The sequence below is a fragment of the Hyperolius riggenbachi genome, chromosome 7 (assembly GCF_040937935.1).
Source record: "Hyperolius riggenbachi isolate aHypRig1 chromosome 7, aHypRig1.pri, whole genome shotgun sequence".
NCBI classification, from domain to species: Eukaryota; Metazoa; Chordata; class Amphibia; order Anura; family Hyperoliidae; genus Hyperolius; species Hyperolius riggenbachi.
Window position 1 is genome coordinate 125,703,698 of NC_090652.1, and position 13,510 is coordinate 125,717,207.

The 13,510-nt window shown below is 42.4% G+C and overlaps 1 protein-coding gene across 6 annotated transcripts in view; it reads right to left on the bottom strand.

The window, feature by feature from the left end:
* Positions 1 to 13,510, bottom strand: part of TRRAP (transformation/transcription domain associated protein) — a 265,491-nt gene that overhangs the window by 215,078 nt on the left and 36,903 nt on the right. For all 6 annotated transcript variants that reach the window (XM_068244615.1, XM_068244613.1, XM_068244614.1 and 3 more), the window contains exons 17-21: positions 12,705 to 12,899; positions 9,013 to 9,204; positions 7,093 to 7,258; positions 6,254 to 6,510; positions 4,323 to 4,523 (exon numbers count right to left, since the gene is read on the bottom strand). In XM_068244615.1, the coding sequence (XP_068100716.1) occupies positions 4,323 to 4,523; positions 6,254 to 6,510; positions 7,093 to 7,258; positions 9,013 to 9,204; positions 12,705 to 12,899 (1,011 nt within the window). The remainder of the gene's footprint in view (positions 1 to 4,322; positions 4,524 to 6,253; positions 6,511 to 7,092; positions 7,259 to 9,012; positions 9,205 to 12,704; positions 12,900 to 13,510) is intronic.

The following is a 13,510-nucleotide window of genomic DNA, read 5'->3' on the forward strand; positions in this document are numbered from 1 at the left end:
GGTGGTAAAATTGGTCAGCGATTGGCCAATAACAATTGACTGTGTACCAGGCTTTATTTTACCCATCATCACATTGCAAGCACGGTGAAGTAAAGCCTGGTACACACCTTCAATTATAATTGGCCAATCACTGACCAATTATACCACTTTCAAGTAGCATGACAGTTTACCTACACAATCTGTTCATAGTATTCCATATCTGTCGACACTCATACTACATGGAGCTGGTAAAATTGACCAGCAATAAGCCAATTATAATTGAAGGGGAGTACCAGGCTTGAGGCCAGTTTCACACTGCACACTGGCGGTAACGTTGCTGTGGGCACGCCACACCGCCAGAAACAGGCCTTCAGGGAACGCCGCGTTAGTACGCGGTGTTCCCTATCAGGCATTCAGCCTAGCAGGAAGTGACGCGGGTTTGCGGTCACTCCCTACTTCATAGTATGCGGAAGTGCACAAAAGTATACAGGTAGTCCCAGACTTACGAAATCCCGACTTACAAACGACCCGCCAATACGAACGGCATGGATTCTGTGTTTCCATGGGAACAAGTAAAAAAAAATAATTTCAAATTAGACTTGTAGTTCTTGAAAAAAAAAAAATCGATTTAAAAAAAATTCAACTAAAAACTTGCAAACTTTTAAACTTGTATAAGCATGTACAGAGGGCAGAGGGGACACAGAGGAAGACACTAAAGGCACAGGGGGGCACAGAGGAGGTACAGGGGACAACGATGGCACAATGTTCTGACTTAAGAACAGATTCAGGTTAAGAACGAGCCTACAGTCCCTATCGCTCATTAACTGCGCATGCGTGCCGCAACGTCGACTTGTAAAAAAAAAAAAAGTGTCGCCATAGACTAACACGACTTCCGGGCCCGCCGCAGAACAAGCGCTGTAACATAGTTCTGCGCTAGCGTTAGATTGTGGACTTCCAGAGCAGCGTATGAACTTCCCCATAGGGTTTCATTAGACTGCAGTAGCAGTGCGGCAATTTGCCGCACCGCACCAGTGTGAAAAGGCCCTAATGCTCTCTTCTGTTCAAGGTATTGCTGGAGTTGTAATGTTATTCCATGTATAAGTGCGCACAAGTCTGTGCAACTTGCGATTGCATTTTGTGCCTACTGAATATACCAGTATTTACCTGCACAGCATCACTGAAAATTATGGCACTATTTCAACAAACCACTAATCATTGAGATGTACCAAATCAGGTAAACACCCACTGAAGAACATATGGCATGTGCGCTCCACACCAAAATGGAAAGAGCTGGCCTTTAGCAAATCAAGACTCCAATCTGTTATGAGATCATCAATGTCCGAAATTAAAAGGAAAAAAAAAATGGGTGGGCGGGGGGGGGGGAGGGGTTTGGGGGAGATAAATGTTCCTTTTCTACGTAAATGAAAAAGTGATTAAAATAGAAACCGTGCACTGAATCTCAATGGTCATTCCATAATGTCAGATTTCACCAGGAGGCGGGTCTGCCAAATAAAACCAGTCAGCAGCAAGAGGAAGTAGCATAGGTAAAGGTATTCTTATTACAACTAGGAACCCTCTTTAAAATTATGTTTCCTTTGCTCAGACAAACTTTAAGGTGAAATTCCCCCCCCCCCCCCCCCCCCCAAAAAAAAAAAAAAAAATAAAAAAAAAAAAAAAAAAAAACACAAAACCCGTGAATATTCTTCTCACACAGCAAATGTGGCTGAACTAAATCCAATTCAGGAATGTCAGATCAGACATTTAAATGCTCAACTGATTTTAACGCGAGTTTCATACTTTATTAAACTATAAAATTAATATGAATTTAAGCTGACCTTCAAAGAGCATAACAGGACAAAATATCATTGTTTGCCTCTGCACCAAGTTCATAGATGTATATTAAAAAAAAAAAAAAAAAACACAACACAAAGAAAATCTGTAGCGAAAGTAAACTTATGATATAATGAATTGTAGGTGTACTATAGATAATAAAGTAGAACATTAGTAACAAAGAAAGAAAAAAAAAGTATCATTGTTTTACAGTACAGGTCAGGAAGAGTTAAACACTTGTGTTACTGGTATCTATGCAAGAGAGCTTCTCTAAATTATTTGACCAACTTGGTGTAAAGATGCGTACACATGTTTGATGGATGTCACCCATCAGGGATTGGACAACATCCCTAGGCCGGTCTGTGTAGAGATGCGTATTGTTTACAGCACAAACTGTTACTATACGGGTGGGAGGTTGGGGGGTGAATGGGCGCAGATGGACCATGCTGCGGTGCGTGCTTGAGTTCATGCAGCGGGTGAGGGAGCAGCGTGCACAAACAAGTTGGCAGCCACATTGATCTGCCATGTTCGCTTGTGGGGCAGCAACCGGGGGCCACTGTACACACGCCTATCGGATGAGGTAGTCGTTACCAGCCGACTTTAGTCAGGCGTTTGTATGGGAATTAATTCGGTCCCATTTTCTGAAGAGCTTTAACAGCCAAAAAACAGTTAAAGACAGCTTGAGATAAGGTTTTATTGCAAGAAAGTTTAAAGGGTCATTACTTCTGCTTTATTTTATAGTTTCAAATACAGACTGTGGATTCTAAACTGCAACTGTGCAAGTCTGATGCAATGTTATAAATAAAGCTATATAACTGAACCAGAGGTAGTTGATGTTATATAGTTAATTAGTTCAAAATAATTGCCTTTACCCTTATATGAACATATTTTGCAAGGTTTATAGCTGAAATGTGTTAGTAGCATTATTTTTTTAATTTACGTGCTGACTCAATATTTCATTGCCAATGCAATTTGTTATAACAGAGTCAGCACGTAGATACCCTCCCTTAATCTAGCCACGTTGCAAGCTTTGCCAAAAGCATTACCAATTTTTATAAGGCCTTGGCCGGATGGGATTTGTGGGACTAGCCCTGAGATACATGATGGATGTGGGGTTTATAAAATTCTGTTTGTGGACCGAACTCTGCTCATGTATGACCTTAATGCTTTTCATGCATTTTCAAAATGTTATTACAATTGTTTGAATAAAAAAAAAAAAAAAAAAAAAAAAAAGCTATATAACTGAAAATAAAAAAAATATGAGTATATTCTTTGCTACTAATGTTCTATTTATTATGCTTACTACACATGAAATTCTTTATCTCATACGTTTATTTCAAGATGTAGATTTCTTATAGTTTAAAGCAGGCCAGAAGGAAAAAAACAGCCACGCAAGCAGCTCTGAACCTTTTCCAAAAGTGTAAAAAAATAAATTTAAAAAAAAGATATTCCATGGGGAATCACTGCAGATCAGCAATAACCAAACAAGTCTAAAGGCCCATTCACACTTGAGCGTTTTGCCAGCGATTTTGTCAAAACGCTCAAACGCTAGCGCTTTTGAAAGCGCTAGTGCAATGAAACCCTATGGGCCCGTTCTCACTTGGGCGATTTGCGCTAATTGCCGCAAATCACCCAAAACCGCTAAATGCAAAGCCTGCACCATTTTCAGGCGATTTCCTGGCGATCGCGTTTCAGTGCTATAGAAGCGCTAAACGCGATCGTGACAAAAATCATCAATTGTGAATGGTGATTTTTTTCCCGTTAATCGCGCAAAATGGTCATAGCAAAACGCTACCAAAAGCGCTAGCGTTTTGCGATCAGCAAGTGTGAATGGACCCTTAGGCAAGGTCCACAGTGAGGGTTGTGTTGCATTCCCTGTAAAATCAGGAAGGCAACAGGAAAGCGCAGCCACGCGTTGTGTCACATATGGTAAACCATACAGTCAATTCAAAGTACGCTCCACTGTTAACACGTGTTTGCAGTAACACTGCTTGCTGGGCATTGGGATGTTGCGCCACCTACTGCACAGTGAATGTTGCACAGGCGGTGCACTGAAGTACGGCAAGACGATTTACAATTATTTCGTTAAGCTGCACCCCACCACTGTGCATGTAGCCTTTGCTGCAACCGTAAATACAAACAATGCAAGACGACAGACTCCAGACTTCCTGTTCTCTGTGGAAAAACAGAACACGACTAGTAGTAAAACTGGCATGGGACAAGTTAAATACCAAATCTTCATTTGTGCGCTAATATTTTTCTGACAAAAACAAAATATTTTTAAACGAACTCTTAGCAGAAACAATATCACTATAGATATCCTTTATTTGTGCAAGATGGTGACAGGTTTTCCACCATGAAAAACATGGATCTTTTATTGAAGAGCGGAAGTTTTTCTGGCAAATAGCCGCAGCAAAGGGATATTATTGAGGATATATAAAAAAAAAAAACCTCCTCACCACAGGGAATAAGGATATGTGTGCTGGGTGAATTACTGCAGAATAACACATCACCTTTTCCATTGGAAGCTGAATGGAAGCCTTGCAGTCTGCAAACTCCACAGTAATGCTGGGGCCTTGTATCTCAGTTACAATGTATTGTAGCTTTTGGGATTCCTTCAACATCTTCCGATTGCTGCCACCGAACTTTCCCAAGACTCTGTATGCCACATGGGAGATGCTGTCTGCAGGGTTACGAAGGGTCCTCCATAAGGCCTAAAAATACAGTATTTATATCATTAACTAATCAAAGGTCATCATTCACATCAAATTTTGCTTCTTATTGAAATTACATCAAATAAGCAAAACAGGAAATAAATTGGGTTAGGGCTTGTTCACACTACGATAGCTTTTCTAAGCGCTTTGTGATTTTAAAAGCTCTGCTAATGTTATCCTATGTGAGTGTTCACAATGCAGTGATGTGATTTTGTAAAAATTCCCCATAGCATTGCATTAGCAAGAGCTTTTAAAATCTCTAGCGTTTAAAAAGCTCTTGTAGTGCGAACGGGCCCAAATGGTATGTCTTGTACAACAAACTCCAGTTTTAAAAACAGCCCAATAGATATAAAAGCCTTCCCTACAGAAAGTCTATTTTTGGAATTGTTAAATATGCCACTAACGATACAATCTGACGATCAAGAATTTACAAACAATTACTCGTATGAACGAAGGGAAATTATCGTTTGGGACCACTTAGACAAAAAATCTCCTAGCCAATCAGATTAGGCTGACGGGATCAATCCGAAAATTGGAGGATTTTAATAATCTGTTCAGATAGGTTAGGAGATTTTTCGTCCGTTCATGGTCCCAAACAATCATTTCCAATCATTCCTGCAAATAATCGTTTGCACATTGTATCGGTAGTGGACACCTTTAGAAAGTAATCCCCAACTTCACACAAGCTTATTATTAAAGGTCCTTCTTTAGTTTTGCAGCAGGAAAGCTGCTTTCAAAATTCTTCTCATGCGGTATACACTGCTTTATGTGAGTGTCCTCCAACTGAGCTTAAAGGACAACTGAAGCGAGAGGGATATGGAGGCTGCCATATTTCCTTTTAAGTAATACCAGTTGCCTGGCTGTCTTGTTGATCCTCTGCCTCTAATACTTTTAGCCATAGGCCCTGAACAAGCATGCAGCAGATCAGGTGTTTGACATTATTGCCAGATCTGACAAGATTAGCTGCATGCTTGTTTCTGGTGTTATTCAGACACTACTGCATTCAAATAGATCAGCAGGGCTGCCAGGCAACTGGTATTCTTTAAAAGAAAATACATATGGCAGCCTCCATACACCTCTTGCTTCAGGTGTATTATACAACACCTGATGAGATTATACATGTTAATGATAAATGCAAACCTTTGGAGGCTGCAGGACAAACAAACAAGTGTATATTATACAGCTTTGCCACCTCAGCCCGTGGGCTGTTCTCAATAACAAGGCTCTTCTGAGCCCCATTGAGCTCCAGTATTTACAGAGACTTGCTACTTTGGAAGCCTTGCCACACCACTACCACGCAGTCTTGTAACCCATCATAGCGTCTGCACTCATTTCCCTTCCACACTCAAAATCCCAATTGCAACCGCGGTGCGCTGCAATAAAGATTTTCATAGCGATTTTCAAGTGTGATCGGCAGGCACAAGTGTTTAAAATGGGATTTTTTACTAACAAGTAGCTGCATTTAGAAAATTACACTGAGATTATGTTACCAGGTTTGATGGTTTTCACCATCAATGTTAAAATGTCAAACGCTATTTTGTACAAGTTTCTCAGCAATAATCTGCATTCTGCATTAACTACAAAACTACTCAGAAAATACCACTACAGTTACCCAGGACACAAGACTGAAATGTCTACTCTACACTATTGAGAAAACGGCAAAATCTATTCCTACATTCCCCTTTTTCTATGTACTTCTACTGCCCCCTAGTGACCGCAATTCACTCTACCTGCATAAGTTCAGCACGGACAGGCTGAATGTGGTCATAGAGGAAGTCAGGCTGAAGGTTGTCCACACAGAGTTCCAGAGTCCTCAGACCCTGACTGACAAGAGTCTGAGAACCATTCAGCGCAGACACCAGAGGATCCATCAGCATGGGCAGATAAGGTAACAGGGAGCTCAGGCGGACAGGCACGGTGAGACACAGTTCCACAAACAGATCCTTCATGTGTTGCTTGTGTAGACCACTTTGTAACATGTTCAAGCCTAAATTAAACAGAGTATGTTAAAATGAATATCAACACCAGAATTTGAAGTGCCAACATAAATGTCAAGTGTGTCCCTCTTCTCTCCCTGTCATGTAAAAAGCCAAAGTTCAAACACTAGAGGGCCCTCTGTGTTTGAACTTCAGCTTGTTACATGACAGTAAGAGGACACAGAGGAGGAGACCAGCCAGAAGAAGTTAAAGCACCAGGCCCGGGAGGACTCACGCCATCGAACAGGTGAGAGTACTGCCGATATTCTGTGTTGGTCGTCATTGAATCAAACGCCGCCAGCGATGCGCTCCCAACCCACCGGCGTTTGAGCAAAATGTTCTGTCAAGGCTGATGAACCAAATCGATTTTTGGACGGAAATTTATTGGGCAACATTTGCATAACTAATTTTACAGCAGAATCCATCACAGTGATCAAATCTGCTGTATACTGACCATAAAATCAAGTATTATATGGCCTGATTAATGTATATGCCTTGACTTCAAGAATGTGGTGTTTGGCATCAAGTAGCTAATAGTGATTATCGCATAAAAAACACATAAGTAGTGAAAAGTGATTAATAATGTGACTCACCTTGCAGGAGATTAGGCAACAAAGGAAGAAACTCCTGGTAGAGGAGATCATGGCTACCTCCTCCTATAGATCTGAAAAGAGCTCGGAGCAACAAGAAATAGTTGTATGGCTCTTTGGCAGTCTGAGCCAGCTCCATCGAACTGTTAACGATTTTGTGCAAATGTGGCTGCAAGAACACAAATACAACATTACCATACATAAATCATACACCTTGGATTTTATTTAACCACAAAACACATAAAGCCATTAGTGTTTGTTTTTCAGGTTAACATACTTTCTTTGGGTATTTTTTTCCCATGAGTTCCCAAAAAAATAGGTGTAAATACAGAAACAACAAAAACAAACAAACAAAAAAAACAAAAACATTTTTCATTCTTGAAAATGACAAGTTATATAACACCTCTAAATGTATACTTTGGCTTGTGCTGATTAAATGATACCCTATAGGCCATATTTCGATACTATGTGTGCATGTAGCGAACCACCATCGTCAACCTGTGCGTCTAATGATTGCATGCGAACGCTAGTGCGCACAGCTGTGGGATCCCAGTGCTGTACAGATGCATTGCTAGGCAACAACATGCATCTATTCAGTGTTGGGTCTCTGAACTGTCTCCCTAGTGATTGCACCTGATTGCTACAGGTGGCAGTCAATTCAGGTGTCAGATTTTGAAGTAAACCTGAATTCAACAGAAAACAAAATTATACATACCTTGGGCTTCCTCCAGCCCCCTTCAGGCTCATCCGTCCCTCGCCGTCCTTCCAGGCCGCCTGGATCTGCAGGTAATTCAGCTTGTCGGGGGGTAACTCCACATGCACGGCTCAGCAGAGTGCGTCCCATCGCACTACAGTCACCGGCGACAGGGGAGCGAGAGCAGCCGGACTGGGTCTGCTCCGACAAGCTGAATTACCGGAGGAATTAGCAGCAGATCCAGATGGCCTGGGAGGACGACAAGAGACCAATGAACCTAAAGGGGGCTGGAGGAAGCCCCAGGTATGTAGAATTTTTTTTCCATTGATCCCAGGTACCCTTTAAGGCCAAGTGTAGGTGACACAAGGGGTTAATTGGCCTGGTAGGGCTTAAAACTTCAATGGGGGGGAGAGAAGTGACACTAACTATTAAAAAAAAACAAAAAACGCACACTAAACTTTTTTCCCCCCTCAACTTTTTGAAATAAATAATGCACAAATAAATGTACAAGCGTGCACAGGCACATGCGGGGGAGCGCAAGTTCTGCAGAAACAAACAAATCTATAAAGATATCTGTTCCTTCATAGTACATCCGTACTGAAAATCTAAGAAAACACCCCAGGATTACTGTTTTCATTAGCCCACCCTCATCAGGATGCTGACTGGAAGCTAACCCAGGATTTGCCAGTGGCACCCCCAACATCATGTTAAGCCATGTCTGCTGCCACACTGGGGAGAGAAGGAAGAACTCCCACAGCTTCATCCTATTTATCATTTCTCCACATTAGAAACCTCCCAGAAGCAACTGCAACAGTCTAATAATCACCAAGGTACCTTTGGAAGATGGGGGTGTGGCAAAGCAGATGAACTGTGCACTGATCAACAAAAAAGTCCAGTCTACCAATAATTTTACTACCGGTATATTAGCAACAGTGCTGAAAAAAGCAGCTTCCATTCTGACACTAAATCCCCTGTAATAAGCACTTCCTTACAAATTATTATTTTATACACTAGCCAAATGTGCTGCCAGGATCTCTGGTTTATTGCAAATACAACGGTGGAAGTTCTAGTACAGTTTGATAGGTTATTGGATATGCAGAGAGTCATTAAGACACCAACTCAACTATGCTAATAAAAAACATTTTGCAGAAACTCTTTGCACAAACATGAACTCTCTCTTAATACATGGGACTTTGAAAGCAAGGTGAAATGAGGAATTGCCAACTCACCTTCAGCATTTGCTCATTATCTGCAGCAAACAGAGAGACAGAGCCAAAGACCAGCTTGAACAGCTTGAGGTACAAATTGGACAGCTCTACGTTGGATCCCATCTCCGGAAGCCTTTCCAGCAAATACTCCACCAGGATGGTCGCAAAGAGGGCTGATGTGGTCGGGTTCGCCAAGAAGGAATTGGCAACAATCTGAGAAAACAAGCCGCTCATTCAGATTTAACATTCCTCAACACAGAGAAAGGTCCCTGGTGCCGGATGTCAGCCACCATCACAGCTGTACTAATAATGTTCTGTAGTGGCAGAGAACTGCTTAAAACGGTACTAATCAGACTCACATGTAATAGAATTAAGAGAATTTCACTTTCGTGTGTAAAGCCTGAATTGAAGCTTTTCACAAGCTTCCTACACTGAAGAGAAAAAGGAACACAGAGAGCCTGATATAGTGTAGTAGTATGTATGTACAAGGAGTATAATAGAGTAAGTAAACAATATACTCACAAACCAGGGTTACCGTATTGGCAACCACTGTAAATGCAGGTGTGGAGATTAGACCTATCCCCCACTCAGAATTAAGAGGTCGCTCTCTGTAGGTCAGAAGAATAAGGGTATAACCCCTCCACCAGGGGTGGACACAAGTATTGTTGGAGAACAGAGGCACCAACAGGAGAAAATGTGCTAAAACCTTTAGGAGTATACAGTGTAGTCTTGTGATCACGCTAAGCACCTCTGTGCGCTTAGCGTGATCACGAGACTACACTGTTGCATACTCTTCCTTGTTATTGCCTGAGGTAGCAGGAATATACATGCGATATGCGTTGCTTTGTTTTTGGAGTATGTGAATAAATGTATCTGTTTGAAAATCGACAGTTTCAGGTCTACTTCGGGGAGGCAAGTCCACCACTTCCTCCTTTGAAATGTTAAAAGGTTTTAGCACATTTTATCCTGTTGGCGCCTCTGTTCTCCTTCAACAATTCCTACACTAAAGAAAAAGGTCTTCTACTCACTTACAGCAAACCCCTAGCATCAACCCCCTAACAGGACTACAGAGCTCCCTGACACTGCAGCTTATGGATAAACACCAAACCAAAGCAGGAAACCAGCAATCCCATTTCACAATGCACCGCAGTGGAGTACAGATTGATGCAGGCCACTACACGAGTTAGTCACCGGGAGACGCCGCTACTAATAAAATATTGGTCATTTTAAATTACTGGTATTACTATGCATTACCCGGCACTCATTCTCACTTGATCCATGCCCTCTTAAGTGTCTAAAATGTAACCCACTCACCAAATGCCTAACCCTCCCCCCCTAAAGTGCCTATTGCCCCCACCCCCGCACACCTAATACTTAACCAGAACACCCCCTCCCCCCCACACACAAGTTCTTAAAACAGGCATGTCCAAAGTCCAGCCCAGACACCAAATGGGGTCTGCTGAGCCATTTCTGGTGTGACCCAAAACTTTCTACAGTTAATTCCATGTGGCCCACAGGCCACTATGGAGGTGCAGCATGCAAGGGCCAGCAGCAGTAGCAGGCACTGATTAGTAGCGCTCACTGTGCTAACTGTACATAGTAGACAGGTTATTTCCCATGAAAATGTTTTAACAAAATATCACAGACATAATGTATCTAGAACAGCAATCAGCAAAAAATGTGTTTAATTTTGCTAATTCGGCCCCCTAGGACTCAAGATATATTTGGCCCTTGGCTGAAAAAAATTTGGACACCCCTGGCTTAAAACAAACCTATGAAGTAGCAATCGGCTACTAACTGCCTCAGACGCCCGACCACAAATGCTTAAAGTAAACCTGAGACAAAATGGGGGAGGAGGGAATTATACATACATGGGGCTTCCTCCAGCCCCATCCAGGCACATCACTCCCTTGCTGCCATTCTCCACTGCCTCCTGGATGTTCCGAAGTTGGCCCCAGAAAGATCTCTAGTCGGAAGCGTACTGCGCAGCAGAGCGTACGTGGCCGGATTGTGCCGACTGGCCCCCACCTAGAGAACTTTTCGGGCCAATGCCAGAAGATCCAGGCAGTGGAGAACATCGGCAAGGGAGCGATAAGGCAAGAGGGGGCTGGAGTAAACCCCAGGTATGTATAATCCCCCCCCCCCGTCTTAGGTACACTTTAATACAAGTGTATTAGACACTTGCTGAGCCCCACAGTCAAATGACCCGATTCGCCACAGGGAGGCAACAGTTACAGTACATGGTGTGCAGTGAGGTTTGCAGCTTGGCTTTCTGGAATGTGGAGACTTACATACACATCAATGACATTCTTCCTCAAAATGGAATCTCAGTGAAGTAGTCAATGAGATGCAAATAATTGCAAGTTAATGTAAGATTGCAAATTTTGTAAGCAAATTTATGCATCTTGAAAAAGGACCAATCAATCCCACCTCAGCAGGATTTGATTGGTCAATTTTCAATCTACATACATTTTCACACTACAATTTGCATAAACCTACATGAACTGTGAATTATTTGCATCTCACTGACTACCTACAAGCTTTAGGCCTTAGGTTATCAGGTGAAATTTAGAATTCTGAACTGACAGGTGTCTGTTACAAAGAAACTTTGTAGGTTATGGAGATGCTGTGCTAGTAGGATTAATTAAATGTATTAAAAAGTATCTGAACCTTATGTTGCTCATATAAGATTATCCCTTTACTTCTCTTATACAGTAAGGTAAGCTGCTGCAGAGTCATGGGTCCCAGTGCAAATAATACACTTTAAAGGGGATCTGTAAGAAAAACTAAAATACCCCTATGCGATACTTACCTCGGCAGGGGAAAGTCTATGGATCATAATGAGGCTTCCCTTGTCCTAGCGCTGTCAGCTGCCTTGGCCTCAGGATCAGGACAATCCTGTGTGAGCCATGTGCAGGCGCAGTAGTAGTTTTCCTTCAGGCAGAAAGAGCAGAGCCTGATCAGATCCACTCTACTGCACAGGCGTACAGTGTCTGCACCTGAGCAGTAGAACAGATCGGATCGGGCTTGTCATGATCCTGGAGCCCCGCCAGATACAGAGGATTTCCCCTACCTAGGCAAGTTCCCTACAGGGGCACCTTTTTTTTCCTTACAGATCTTCCTTAGGCTCCCTGCAAGCGATACCGATTTTTAAATCGGATTCCGTTTTTATTAATCTTTACTGCATGCCAGGTTTTTTGATCCGTTTTTCTGTTGAATGTATTCAGGGAAAATCAGAATTGAAAATCGGAATCGGAAAACGGATTTGCAGTGTGCAGGGAGCCTTAAAAAGGACTTCAGATGCAAATATCAAAATCTATTTTTTACTCACCTGGGTCTTCTTCCAGCCCCGAGCAGCAGTCTCAGTCACACAGAACAGCCAACCCCACTGGCGGGTCGCCATCATTGCGGGCAGCCAGCGGGGACACCAAAGAGGGCCAAGGCTGCGCGAGGGATTGAAACTGCTGCTCGGGGCTAGGAGAAGCCCCAGGTGAGTAAAAAAAATAGATTTTGATATTCACATCGGAAGTCCTTTAAACAACTGACTCATTCATGAACCAGTTTTCATAACAACCAGATGTTTCATTCCATCAAGTGCTACAACAACATTCATAAAATGATGTAGCTTTATGAATAACCAACTTTCCCTTCCCAGGGTTCTAACCAAAGACGCTGATATAACCAACAGCCACATCAGTCTTGTTATCACCCACCTGGAGGGCATAGTTCTTGGAGATCCTCTCCACCATGTAGGGAACTGTAGTCTGAAAGATTTCCTTGAATGTCAGAGGATTCATCATAGTAAAGACACCTGCAAAATGCTCCAGCACCTCCTTCTCCTCCTTCATACGCACGGTCTGACAGTTGGCAACTCTGATGTAAGTCTGTCCATTCCCAGCTATCTGGACCTACAGCACAAGTAACGGTATATTTACAGCACAGCATATAAACAGAATCGAATGCACTGATGCGTGGGATTATAGAGCAGATTGTAAATACAATAGAGATATAAAGAGCTTGCAGGAAACAGAACTGAAGGCAGTCATCACTTACACAGGAAAGCTTTGCGCTTAAAACCTCAGGATTTTATTTTTCCCTTCTAAAAGAATGATTGTCATCTTCCTAAAACCCCCTGCATACTCTCAGGGTCTTCACCTTTCATGACATACCCTGCCACCTCTTCAGATAAGCAAAAGAAGAAAAGAGCGGAAGGACGACATAGCCCTATAGCATTATGTATAAGAAAGCTCCTACAGTGAACCCTTGCAATGAAAAAAATAATCTTATGTACACTTTAAACCACTTCAATACCAGCTGTCTCTGGCCCCTTAACCACTTAAGGACCGCGGGCTTTACCCCCCTTAAGGACCAGAGCCTTTTTTTCCATTCAGACCACGGCAGCTTTCACGGTTTATTGCTCGCTTATACAACCTACCACCTAAATGAATTTTGGCTCCTTTTCTTGTGACTAACAAAGCTTTCTTTTGGTACTATTTGATTGCTGCTGCGATTTTTACTT